Consider the following 13,041-nt stretch of genomic DNA (forward strand, 5'->3'; position numbering starts at 1 on the left):
ATACCTTCACTTTTTTAAAACTTGTTAAAATTACTAATCCTAAATAAAATAATATAAGTAAAACATTTTTAATAACTGAGGGAGTCAGAAGCAAAAGGCAAAATTAAAAATTTGGAGATAACCAGTACAAATTGTAGGGGAACCTCTCCTCGGTCTTGGGACAAGACATTGTACTATTAGCCCTGGTAGGTGCTGCTTTACAGTATGATTTAGAAAAGAATCAATGAAAGCCTGCCTAGGCCGTTATTTTTTATCACGTTTTACTAAAAATTTGAAAATATCCACTTTTATCCCTTTGCTTCTAACTGTTTCAAATGCGTTAATAAAGTTAGCATCTTGATTTTGGAAGTAAAGTTTTTGCAAATTACATATTGCCATTGCCGTTTCAACACTGCAAGGTCATTAATTTATTTTTTAAGGCGGCAATCGGTTGGAGATTGAGAAGTGACTTTATGATCGTCTTTTTTTTTTCATTTAATTTCCGCGTGGTCGATGGCGGCCATCGTCAGTTTTGTACTTAACACCTGCACACAATGTAAAAAATTGATAAATTTTCATAGAATTATGTTGACAATGCTGCCAAGGAATGCCTATTGATGTCTGAGTAAACAATTTCCCTGGCAAGAAATGTTCCTGCTTTGACAATAAGAGAGGAAAATAATTTTAAAATCATGTATCGTCGCCTCATAGCAACAGTAAGACATCTAATCCCAGGAATATCACTAAGATATCCTACTGTTGCTCTGAGGTGACGATGTAGTGTTGCCATAATGTTAGGGAAACCAACCTTTTTTCCATGCAGTTCCCCGTCATTCCATTTACTCATTTTAGTGGGAAAAAATAGTGCAATTTATCATTTTACACAGGGAAATGAAACTTAGCATTTTCCACAGAGAAATTCAATTTGGCATTTTACACAAATAAATGCAAGTTGGTCTTTGTTGTATTGTTTGAGAAAACCATTGCTGAAGTATGTAATCAGAAGCAATAATAATAATAAAAAAAACCTACATTTTAAAACCGTAAATAAAATGCGTGAGCGATAAAAAAAAATAATAATAGAAAATCTTGAACGCTTGCATGATTGGATTACTGATCCATGGCTAATACTTTTGCAGTCAACATGTTCTAAATAGCATTTAGCTACAAGATGAAATATACTGCTTGGCGTTGAATATCTCATCTAAAAAAAAATTATCTGTTAAAAACACTTTATTTAATTTACACAACTTATAAAAATTTATTAAATGAGAAAAAATTATTGTTATCCATGAAATGTTCATTAAAAAGACTTACGCAAATAAAATCTAATAAAATAATCGACTTGATTATTTGTTCAGGAAAATGATGTGCAAACTGCATATAGTTCGAATATACGAGTAAAACTAAGGCTCGTAAGTTAAAATTTCTGTAATTTAATAAAAGCATGCTTGCATTCAAATTAAACTTTATGAGCTTGAAATCGTGAGAAATTTGAATTTTATTGTGATTTTTTGAACACGGGATAATTTTCAGTCACTATTCAGTAGGGCCAAGAAGAAGTACCATAGTCAGGTTACATACATAAAAAATATTAAAAAAATACATTATAGTTGCTTCGTTACTGAAATATTTAAGAGTTTCATTTACACAATTCGTTTTAACTAATTGAATTATTGACTTTGTTTTGCTTATGAAAAGATTGTGCAAACTGAATATAGTTCAAATGTAAGAGTAAAAAACATCATCTGAAAAATGATATTTGCACAGTTTAATAAAAAACGCCCGCATTTAACTTCATCTTCCAAAGCATGAAATCGTGAGAAACTTGAATTTTCTCTTGCGATTCCTTGAAAACGGGATGATTCTCAGTAGCAGTTCACAGGGTCGGCAAGAAGTTCCACAGTCAGGTTAAGTAATTCGAAAGGAAAGAGGCAAACAGCTCACATGGTGGTGCCTACAGCGCTTTTCTCGTTTCCTGTAACCTACATCAACCTCAATTCCCTGGTGAAAGTTAACAAGGAATTCATTTTACTTTCAAGACATTTTGATTCCTCTAAAAAGGCTGTAAATAACACTACGGCAGTTTCGATTGGTTATAAAAACATCACTGGTGAGCTGCTTGCAATTTAGTTTAAAGGTGAAGGTAATTACAGTGATCCGGTCCATCGTTTCACTTTTGTAGGAATGAAACATTGTATCGCAATATTTTTAACATTAAGACCAGGGCTTAATTTGCACTGGAACTAAAAGTTTCTGCACATATTTATCAACCCGTAAAAGAAATAGTCGCCCATATAGCAGTCAATTGAATTAACGAAGTTTGAGATCGCTAGTCACGGCAAAAAGTAATCCAAGCGTCTGATTTTCACAGATCTAGACTTATTTCATATTAAATACGGTCAAATAGTAGAAACTCTGAAAATATCTAGGTCCTTAGCCACCTTTATTTGTGTGAAAGAACTTCTTTTCGGTGGCCACGTTGACACCGACAACGTCGCTAGCATCGATTCAACGTGACTTACCTCCTTCAAAGCATCCGGTGGTATCAAGGGAAACCATTAGGAGACGACTGGCCAAAGTTGGCTTAAGGAGCCGACGTCAATTAAGATGCTTGTCACTGATCCCACATCACAGGCAGTGTCGACTGGATTTTTGCCGACCTCGGGCAGCTTGGAGTGTGACAGACTGGAAGCGTGTGATCTTCAGCGATGAATCTCGATTCAATCTCAGTGCTAATGATCACCGTACACGTGTGTGGAGCCGCACCGGCCAACGCTCTGATCCGGCATTTGTTGTCGAGCGTTATACAGCCATTTCACAAGGTGTGACAGTGTAAGGAGCGATTTCTTGGGACACACGATCACCTCTAGTTAATCTCCAAGGCACTTTGACAGCTCGCAGATACGTGGACAGCATTTTAACGCCGAATGTTCTGCATATGCTATCAAGTCGCCGAGGTGCTATTTATCAGCAGGACAATGCTCGTCCACATACTGCGCGGCTCTCTCAACATTGTCTTCAGGGATATGACGTACTTCCATGGCCTGCCAGGTCATCAGACCTTTCGCCAATAGAGCATGTCTGCGACGTGCTGGGAAGGCAACTGCAGCCATCCCGGGATACTGGGGAATTAACGACGCAGTTGCAAAGATTATGGCATGATTTTCCGCAGGGGGTCATAAGTGACCTAATTGATTCGATGCCACGTCGCATTTCGGCTTGTATAGCTGCCAGAGGTGGCTTTACTTCTTACTGATTTGTAACCTTTTGCATACTGTAACTGCTTCATAAAATTATCTTTTATTCTGAATTTTTAATCAGCTTCTTATCTCCTTATACACTACATGCCTGCCAAGTTTCATGAGTGTAGCTCAATTTCTTGTGGGTGCATACATTTTTTTGCGACAGAGTGTATAAAAAAGTTTTTCATTCGTATAAATAATAAGGAAATAACTATGTAACACTAGAACCGCGGGACTTTCGTTATACTTAGAACAGCAGGGCGGGTCATTTTGAACCCAGATTGTTAACAAATAAAATAGTATCTATTAGCGCTTTATTTAAATAACTGAAAATTTTAAGCAAATAATAATAAATTTTTCTCAGCTTTTACATTAAATAATTTGAATAAAATGAAAAACCCAGCGTAATTTTTCGTTTTAGCCCCAATCGTATTCAAAACTTTTACATCCTTGAGTATAGTAACATGTCTCTAACAATATATGACATAAATGTCTTAATTTCAATTGAAAAACATAATATATCATTCAATATGTTTATATATATTTTGAAAAAAAAAAAAAAGGTAAAAATGTTATGGGTTAGTTACTAGTATTCAAAATATATAATTCAATTTACTGTACTTAATCTTCGTGATACTAAGTTTTACACATTTTCACAAAAGAGTGCTCTATATTTTGAACAGATATCTATACTTTTCTTTTCTCATTTCGAACTGTGATATCGGGACTCGTTTACGTTCAATTTGTGATCGTCCGTCGTTTTCATTTGCTGCGTCATACACTCACAGGCAGATAAGATAAATTACAATCATACATGAATATCTTTATACAGAAAAATAAAATAGAAATAACAACGTCAAAAAGCACACATTGCAGATTACTGCAGACAAGTGTTTCGGCGTTACAAGAAACGCCTTTTTCAATGCAAAATAACTGAGCTTATGGATGAAAAGACATCCGACAAAAGCTTTTGGCTTTTGTTACCTATTAAGAATTTTTAAAACAAAATGTTTTGTGCCTTTGTTGAGTTGAATAACAAATTACCCTATCCACCATTTACATTTTTTCTGCATTAAAAAAGGATTTTTTTGAAGCCCGAAACACGTGACTGTAATTAGTTAAAAATTTGTGCATGTATTACATTATTTTTCATATGGTTATGGAGACATTGAGTGGATGAGTTATAACCCTCAAAGCTTAAATAGTTTTATCTTGAACACTTTCCCTGTGAAACCATTACAAGTCCGAAGTATGCAATTATTTGCCGTAGCTCCTCTAAGTTTCGCAACAAAAGTACGGTTATTGAAATTATTGCATCATATGCATTATTGTAATGAACAAAGCATTCTTGGATATTTATCGTAAAAGGTCATTATTTGTCAGATCATGCGGGGAAAAACACTTCAGCGTTATTTATTGAGGCGAACTAAAATCTTTGGGAGAAACTTCTTCATGGACAATAATTTGCAAACAAAGGAATAGATGTCTTGAATTGTATAGGTCCCGCTTTATAGGTTTAGAACGTTGTTTCAGAAAGAGCTTCTTGATTTTAACAATGAAATTGAATTGAAAACAAATAATTGAACTTACAAAGAGGGGTAACTCAGTAAGCGATTGGCGGAGAATTGTTTTACACACCGCAATTTAAGTTTAATCAACATGTTTTAATGATTCTTAACATATTTTCGTTCGTTTTAGGTATTGCGCGTTGCAATCATACATGAAAAACTTTAGCAATGAGCCGAATGAAATTTGTGTACTGTCCCTAAATGGCAAGTTGTAATCTCTACAGCGTCCAGTAAGATGAATTCTGGGTTTAGGTACGAAAAAATGCAAAAGGTGCTTGCACCAATGCATAATTGATATTTTTGTGATAAATCAAAATGTATAAAATTAGTAAATAATGATATCAAGTTATGTAAACTCGTATTTCGTAATTTCTATAAAAATGCGTATTTTAGTAATTTCTATTCTGGTAATTATTTTTAAACATATACACAATATTTTGGTAAGATATATTGTTACTATACAGGTTTACTTTACAGATTACAAAGATTCTTTAAAATTTCTATATATTTATTGCTTATTTTTTTTATCTTGTAAATAAATGAGAAGATAATATTGAGAACAATTCATTTTCACTCACTTTTACTCTCTCTCTCTTTTTTTTATATTTTATTATGTTCAAAATCTCTCCAAACTGGATAACACTCAGTACAAATTAATTCAAACTGGATAATTTCTATTAACTTGCTAATATTAATAAAAGAATACTAAGCTATAATAATAAATAGCTTTTTTCCAGTGACATATATTGGTAGTTTAATAGTCCAATAAACCTGTTGAAAGGCGAGTAATATTAACTAATGCCGAAAATAAAAGTTGTTATGAAAATAAGTAGAGAGTTGTTTGTAAGAATAATTAAAACAAATAATCGTTTTGAATAGGAACATATATATAGCTATTTTTTGTACCCATGAAAGGTATTTTGACAGTACAAAAAGATGCAAAATATTTACATGAATTGTATTTTTTTTCTTCTTTAAAGTAAACCAAAAGTTTATATAAAGTCTTACTTAAAAACCATCGTTTTTTCCCTAGACAGAAAAAAAAATCAGCAAAAATTTAACAAAATTTTACGATTTTTTTTTCTGTTTAGAAATGAAACCAATGCAAAAAATACATTGTTTCGATAGTTCGGGATTGAATCCAAAAAACTAGAAACGGGGAAGAGTGGACAGAAGAATGGGGTGTACAATATACTTTTGTTAAGATAAATCGTTCACGGTCCAAATTCAAGATTAGATGGGTTTTTTTTATAAGTATATATATAGGGGAATGTGGGGCTAAGTGAAATAGTGAAATAATTGCTCCGTTTTTAATGCTACCTATCTGGGAATATTTCAACTGTACATTAACATCTATAGTCTATTCCATTCAGGAAAAAGTTATCTATGAAGATAAAAGCATATCATAATGAAAGCAATTTTTAAAAACTAATACTCATATTGTAACATTTTTTGTAAATTAAAAAAAAATTGTTTTTCAAAATGAAAAATTTCTTGCTATTGAAATTTTAATTATTGATTTGATTGAGACCTCATAATATTCTGTGTAATATTTATTTATTTAATCTAAGCTTATTTTTATTTTAAATGCTTTGTACAATTAGTCAAGTGTACGCAGGGCAAAGTGAATGGGTAAAAGTGAAATAGTTCGTTTCGTTTACTTATTCAATCATTTGTTACTTTTTTTTTCATTCATTTGTAATATTTCATTTAATAATTCACTTATTTATTCGATCATTCCCTTATTTTCTTGTTCATTAATTATTTTTGTAATTCATTCATTTTTCTCATATATTTACTCATTTATTTTTTATTCATTTATTGTTTCATTATCTATTCATTTAATCATTCATTCTTTTATTTCCTCACTCATTTGATCAGAAATATTTTTAACCATCAAATAGAAAATATCACTAGAGAACAATTTGATACTCCATGAAAAAAATTAAAATTTTCTACGTTTTTTAATGGTAAAAATGTACTGCGAAAAATAAAAAATAACGCTTCAATGCAAGTTTTATTGTAACATACTTGTTCTATCTTTACATACTGTAATTTTCATAACAAATTTCCAGTTTGTTCAATTTGAAAAAGTATATTATCTTAAACTATTTTTCCTCGTCTTGCATTCCTTTACATTCAAGATCAATATACATATTATGCGTCACTTCTGTTATGTATCTCTTAGATGCACATCAATTTTCAGAAGTTGAAACAAAAATTTTAAAATTAATGTAATTAAAATTTCATTTATGCGTCAGTAATTCAGATCTATCTTTCAATTAAGTGACTGTAAAAATCTCATTACACCCTTTTCTCTTCCCTTGCTTTTTCCAAAAATATATTTATCAAAAAAAAGGGGAAAATAGTAGTAATAAGGGCAAAAAATTACGCTCTAAAGATGATAGGATAAAAGCCAACAAACCATTAATTGAACATTTTAAAATACCAAACACAGCAATGAGAGGAATTTTTTTAAAAAAAAGCTAGTTAGAAAGTTAAAAATTTTCTGCATCTCTTCCGCCATTTATTTCACTTTGAAGTTGATTAATGAAAAATAAAATGCGTCTTTCTCCCTTATCCCCCTTTTTTGGTCGGTTCCTTGTGCTAATGCATAACTTGTCAGTGCCGGAAAGCAAATGAGAAATAATTGAATATTTAGCCATGAATAATTTTATGTGGAAAGGGATTTGATTTTTTTTCCAGAAAAGCAGTACTAGAACGGCGTTCCGGTGCTTTCCGGCACAGGCCTATCATTAAGGGAGACAAAGGGGTCAATTAATCCCCTCTCTCTTTGAAAAATTAATGTTTTTACTGTAGGGGAAACTGCTGTACCCACGGACAAAATTTACTTTTCAAATTTTGCTGGTCTCTGGGAATGGATAATCGATCAGAAAAAAATTTCTGGCAGAATCTACAACTTATCACCTAATTTGGCAATTTTTTCAGGTGAAAATCTCAAAGCTTTCAACATCAAAAAAATTTCTTAAAAACCATCTTTTTTGTCCGTGGGTATAACAACCCGTTCACCCCGCGGACAGGTGCCTTTGTACCCATGGACATATAAAAAAATAATATATAAATAGGTCTAAGAGACTCAATAGTATTCAATACATTTTCATAAGCCATTTTATATTGAAATACTTCAAACATCCATTGAAAATAACATTAAATAAAATCTCCAACAGACTTTGAAACTTTGAAAACTAATCGAAGGTTTTTTCCTTTTTTTTAATTTTCCTTAATCTTTAACATCAGTGAACTCTTAAAAAAAATTATTGGTCTTAAGAGAGTTAGTGATGGTATTACAAATTTATATGTTTTTAAACAAAAAAAAAAAAAATAACTAGATTCATGATAGTACGGCTCTCTATGCATCTACATAACTTCAATTTATATGCAAATTGAAACTTTTAACCAAAATTAACTCACCACAAAAAACTCAGTTTAGATTAAACAAGCAAAAATCTAGAAAAGTTGACTTCAAATGAAAACAGGTGGGATTGACGGCCTGTAGATCCTACAACAGGTGGGAGTTACTTCAACACTATAACTTCAAGCCCTACTTCAAATTCATCATCATTGTTGAAAGCAAATTTCGGACGTTGATGACAAGGCACTATTTTGAGGTACTTCACATTGTAAGAAGACTCGTGTATGACCCAAGGAGAGTAAAAATTGCTGTCCGTGACGACAAATGGTTGTGGTGTCCTTGGGTACAAAGGTATGCCATTTTGGTTTTGCAAGGCAGTCACATCGACAGGACCACAGTTTTTACAACATTAAAAATCAGAAACAAAACCTTCAAAACATAGGGAATCCTGATACCTACAATAAAAATGAATAATACAATCCACGACGGACGAAAAAAAAAGAAACTGCTTATGTTGTTTTTTTTTTTAATTTAGACCCTACTAAAACCAAAAAAAAATGTGATAGAATCTTAAACGTTCGTTTGATGGCGTTGAAACTTCCTGGGGTACTGGAGAGGGCTGTGACACACACGTTGAACCCCAATTATTATCTCTCTCGACGATACCCGGAATTTCTCGACCAACGTCCGTAGGTACAACCGTCCGTGGATACAGCATCTTCCCTTAAGTGGGCGTTGTTTTTAATGTTTTCCAATAAAATTTTGTTTGGTTTGATTAGGTTTTTGGCGTAAGAGCCTTAGTAGGCTATACTACGCTCAATAAAATTCACACCCTTTTCCCCCTCCCTCTGGAAGAACCCAAAGTGGCGGGCCTAATCCGGCACCAATTCACCTCTGCTACACACATATACAAACAAACATACACATACGCACGTACATATAGCAATTTTTTGTAATTAATACTTAGATAATTAATTTGCTTGATCATGTACAAGTACGGAGTTAAGGTATGTAAAAGCAGAATAAATTATTTTATGAATAAAATTGATGAATTCCGATAAACAATGATTAAAAAAAACACATATCTGAGACTAAAAGTCATCGTTCTTCAATGGTGGATAGGAAGTCTAAAAAATATATTTCAGTTCAAAAGTTTGATTAATTATTATTATTATTATTATTATTATTATTATTATTATTATTATTATTATTATTATTTTGTATTCAAACGCAGTGAGACTCATTAAGTAAAAGAAAGAAAAAAGTTTTTTTTTTTCATTCATTTTCATTTTTCTATTTTTTTCAGTTGATCCTAAACAAAAATAAATAAAGAAGAAGAAGGAGGAGGAATATTTACGCTGGGGCGCTCTAGAAAAGAAGACATAAACAAGAGAAAATAATGAAACGGAAACAAAATTTGAGCTTTTAAATAACTACAGATTCAATATTGAGACATAAGCACACAAAAAACCTTTGTTTTCAGTTTTAAGAGAGATAAAAGTGGCTGTCAGGAGACCACAGAAACTTTAATTCTGAATTTAAATATGTAGGGGAAAAGGGAGCACATATGAACATGATATGTTTTACTAAGAATACTTCAAGCAAAAAATATTGAAAATTTTTCAAGTAATGACAGAACCAAAACCTCTTGGCCAGTCTTTTAGAGCAATGAGCCAGTTTATGTTTCTGTTGTGACAACGTATTTGATTTAGCAGGTGTTGTAAATAATTTTATCACTCTTCTTCACACGAAAACAAATTTTAAACTAACTAATAGGCTTAACTTAATTATTGCGAACCATTATATGAACATTCAGGTACATTTATGACAATGTTTCAATTTTTTATTTAAATTTAGAATTATTTTTGAAAGTTAGTTTAAGGAAGATGATGGGGCACTTGTGAACGCAACATCAAAGAGCCAACAGTTTCTTTATCCCATCCGTAATATTAAATATTAGTGTAGGATATTATATGCGATTAACAATGTGTAAATATTTAGAATCATTATTTTTCTATTATCAGCTTGTAAATTTATTGTTAGCTATAATGATGATTATTATTATTAAATATTGGTTAATTTACTCTTATTGTTGTTATTTATTTATTTTGTTACTAAATAGTTGGTCAACAACTTAGTGTTATGCAATACTTACAGGTACAGGAAATAAAAAGACACAAAATATTTTCAATTAATTAAAAACTAAAGGCTAAAATAATTTAAAAATACATTATCCTGCTATGTGTGAAGCTACAAAGCAATGTGCAATAAGAATAAACTTTTCATAATGAAATATTTTTTTGTACTATGTAGTCTTACAAGTTTTTTTCATGTTTATCCAGTGATCAGAATAGGATATGAGACTTTAAAATTTGACAGTAAGCGCAGTTATATGTTGGGGGAAAATTTTTTCATAATGACACAATTACTGTACAATTTAAACTGACACAGTTTACGTTACAAAATCTTCAAAGTAATTGTTAGATACTCATTATAAAGAGCTTTTCTTTGAAATATGATGCGTGTCCAGCATTTATTAATCCTGTTTGCAGGGCGTTTCAGTTAAACGTTTTAGAACTCCTAAGAGGGGTAGGGTGCATCCTGACGACTCAAAATCATACAGCAATCTGAGGTCGGAACTGATTTCCTAAAGCGGTGATGTACACATAAGCACCGTAAAGAAAAAGAGAACGTAAGTGAAAAATCTTTTTAATAATACACGTAAAAAAGCAAAAAGTACATTTGTCCGAGTAAGTGCTCAATTTTTTTTCAACCGGCTACAATGCACACCTCGAAACTCCAAACAGTCAGGAATACTCCCGGCGTATCTCAAATTTCTCGGGTCGGGAAAGCAATTACGACCCCACATTTTTATATGATTTCGAGTCCTCAGGGTGCACCCTATCCCCTCTTAGGAGTTCTGAAACGTTTAACTGAAATACCCTGTATGTATGCCCACACGTTTTCACAAGATCCCTTCTATAGGGGCACAGGTAAACAATTTACGATATTATTTAAAAAATATCATAAATTAAAGAAATATTTAAAATAAATCTAAAACCGAAAAAAATTTCAAGGCACAAAGAAATATCTCTTCAATCATGGGGACATTTTCGAGCTTAGAAATTGATAATATTTTTCGAAAAAGAAAAAATAGTTCCTATGTGCCCCTTTTTCGATTCACTTTTCTAAAGTAAATACTAAAAAAGATGCGATGTTTTTAATTCCGTTTAAATATTACTACAAACAAATGTGTTCGTTCAATAAAAATCACAAAGTCAGAAGATGGTATATAAATTCCTTAAGACATAATATAGTAAACTTCTACTTTTATTGTGTCATAAACAATTCTGTACCTCAGAGCCAGACTGACGTAAGTTCAAAAATTGTGATTTGCCGTTTGTTAGTTCATTGTACGTAGAAGCCTATTTCGCATCGAACCACGTGAACGTAGTTCTTAAAAAAAAATATTTTAATTTTTTTTTTACCAGGGTTAAAAGAGCGCACGTCCCATCCTTTGCACGCACCAAAAAAGTTTTTCATATTTCCTGTAAAATTGCCATTATGGGACTTACGTCCTTCTGGCTCTGAGGTACAAAATTCAGTTAACTTTATGTTTTGTTTCTTAATTTTAGACATGAATACATTGTTAAACATAATTAGTAAGCAAAACAAAACATTCAGGTTCGATCAACTTTCGAATTTCATAACATTTTAAAAAACAGCGACACTGAATAACAATTTGTTTATAGTGCTCCAAAAATTTACTGTTGGGCTCAGGTTGAAAAGAGGGGAGAGGGGGGGGGGGAATGACAGAAATGCATGGGTGCCTACAATAGAAAGGGCTGTATCTGGTGATCATGAAATTACGTTGTTTGCTTACCAATAAAAAAAAAGTGAATAAAATTAAAGGAAACCGGCGCCGGTTAAACGAGGTTTCGGATGAAATAATTTCGGATAGTAGAAGTTTTACTGTTTTGAAATAATTGTGAACTTTCGATATGATTCATTAATGTACTTACCAAATAAATGATATTCCTTATGAAAAACATTTTCGTGTATCACTTTTCAATTCACAGTTAACAAGTTACATTTCCATTTATTCATCTTTGCGAAACTTCAGTGTAGCATTAATATCAATCAACAAGACCGAATCCTTTTTTCCGAGCATATTAATTTCAAATATGATCATCAAAACAGAAAAGAGTTCGTTTTCGCGGCCACGCGCGGTGTAGGAACGAAACACGCTGTGAATTGTCAAAGCTCACATGGCTTTCTACTCAGCTTTCTCTATTACAAATTGGGTATTTCAAACCGCGCTAAGTTGAGCGCGTATCTGGTTTTTCAAGGTGGTTGCCAGAAAGCGCGTTTTCTCGAGTTAAATAAAGAGTTAAAAAGTCGCCAAGTGGTTTGAAGTAATTTCTGTTTCAGCAGAAAATAAAAAGGGTTCAATTGCTTTTTAAAACTTTTTTTGATGTTTGGTGCGTCAGAAAAAAAAAATAAAAGGAAAGAAAGATTTCGAGCTGTTTAAATATTTTAACGTCAGATAATATGAAAGAGAGTGGGGGAAAAAACAATTAAACTAAAAAATATTTTATAGCACCCCAAAATTGGGCAGAGAGTCTATTTTCTCTCCCAAGAAACAGAGAAAATGTTTTTTTTTTTTAAATATCAAAATGCATTTCACAGCAGATTTAATATTATGGGGTGCTCACCTAGTCTGGGGGTAGCGGAGGGGGGTCATGGCGCAGACTGCGGCATTGAAAATTTTAGGGGGCTCGGTGCTTTGAGGGGTATTTTTTCTTCTCGGGGAGTCGCTCTTGCTTTTTTTGGGAGGGAGGAAGAGGTCATCGCGATATTTAAGGGGGATGCGCCT

At 32.3% G+C, this 13,041-nt stretch overlaps 1 protein-coding gene across 1 annotated transcript in view; it reads right to left on the reverse strand.

The window, feature by feature from the left end:
* Positions 1 to 12,439, reverse strand: part of LOC129219392 (uncharacterized) — a 68,286-nt gene extending 55,847 nt beyond the window's left edge. Inside the window, exon 1 of the mRNA XM_054853780.1 lies at positions 12,188 to 12,439. Coding sequence (XP_054709755.1) covers positions 12,188 to 12,217 — 30 coding nt within the window. The 5' untranslated portion in view covers positions 12,218 to 12,439. The remainder of the gene's footprint in view (positions 1 to 12,187) is intronic.
* Between the last annotated feature and the right edge of the window lie 602 nt (positions 12,440 to 13,041).

The sequence above is a fragment of the Uloborus diversus genome, chromosome 3 (assembly GCF_026930045.1).
Source record: "Uloborus diversus isolate 005 chromosome 3, Udiv.v.3.1, whole genome shotgun sequence".
Lineage (NCBI taxonomy): Eukaryota > Metazoa > Arthropoda > Arachnida > Araneae > Uloboridae > Uloborus > Uloborus diversus.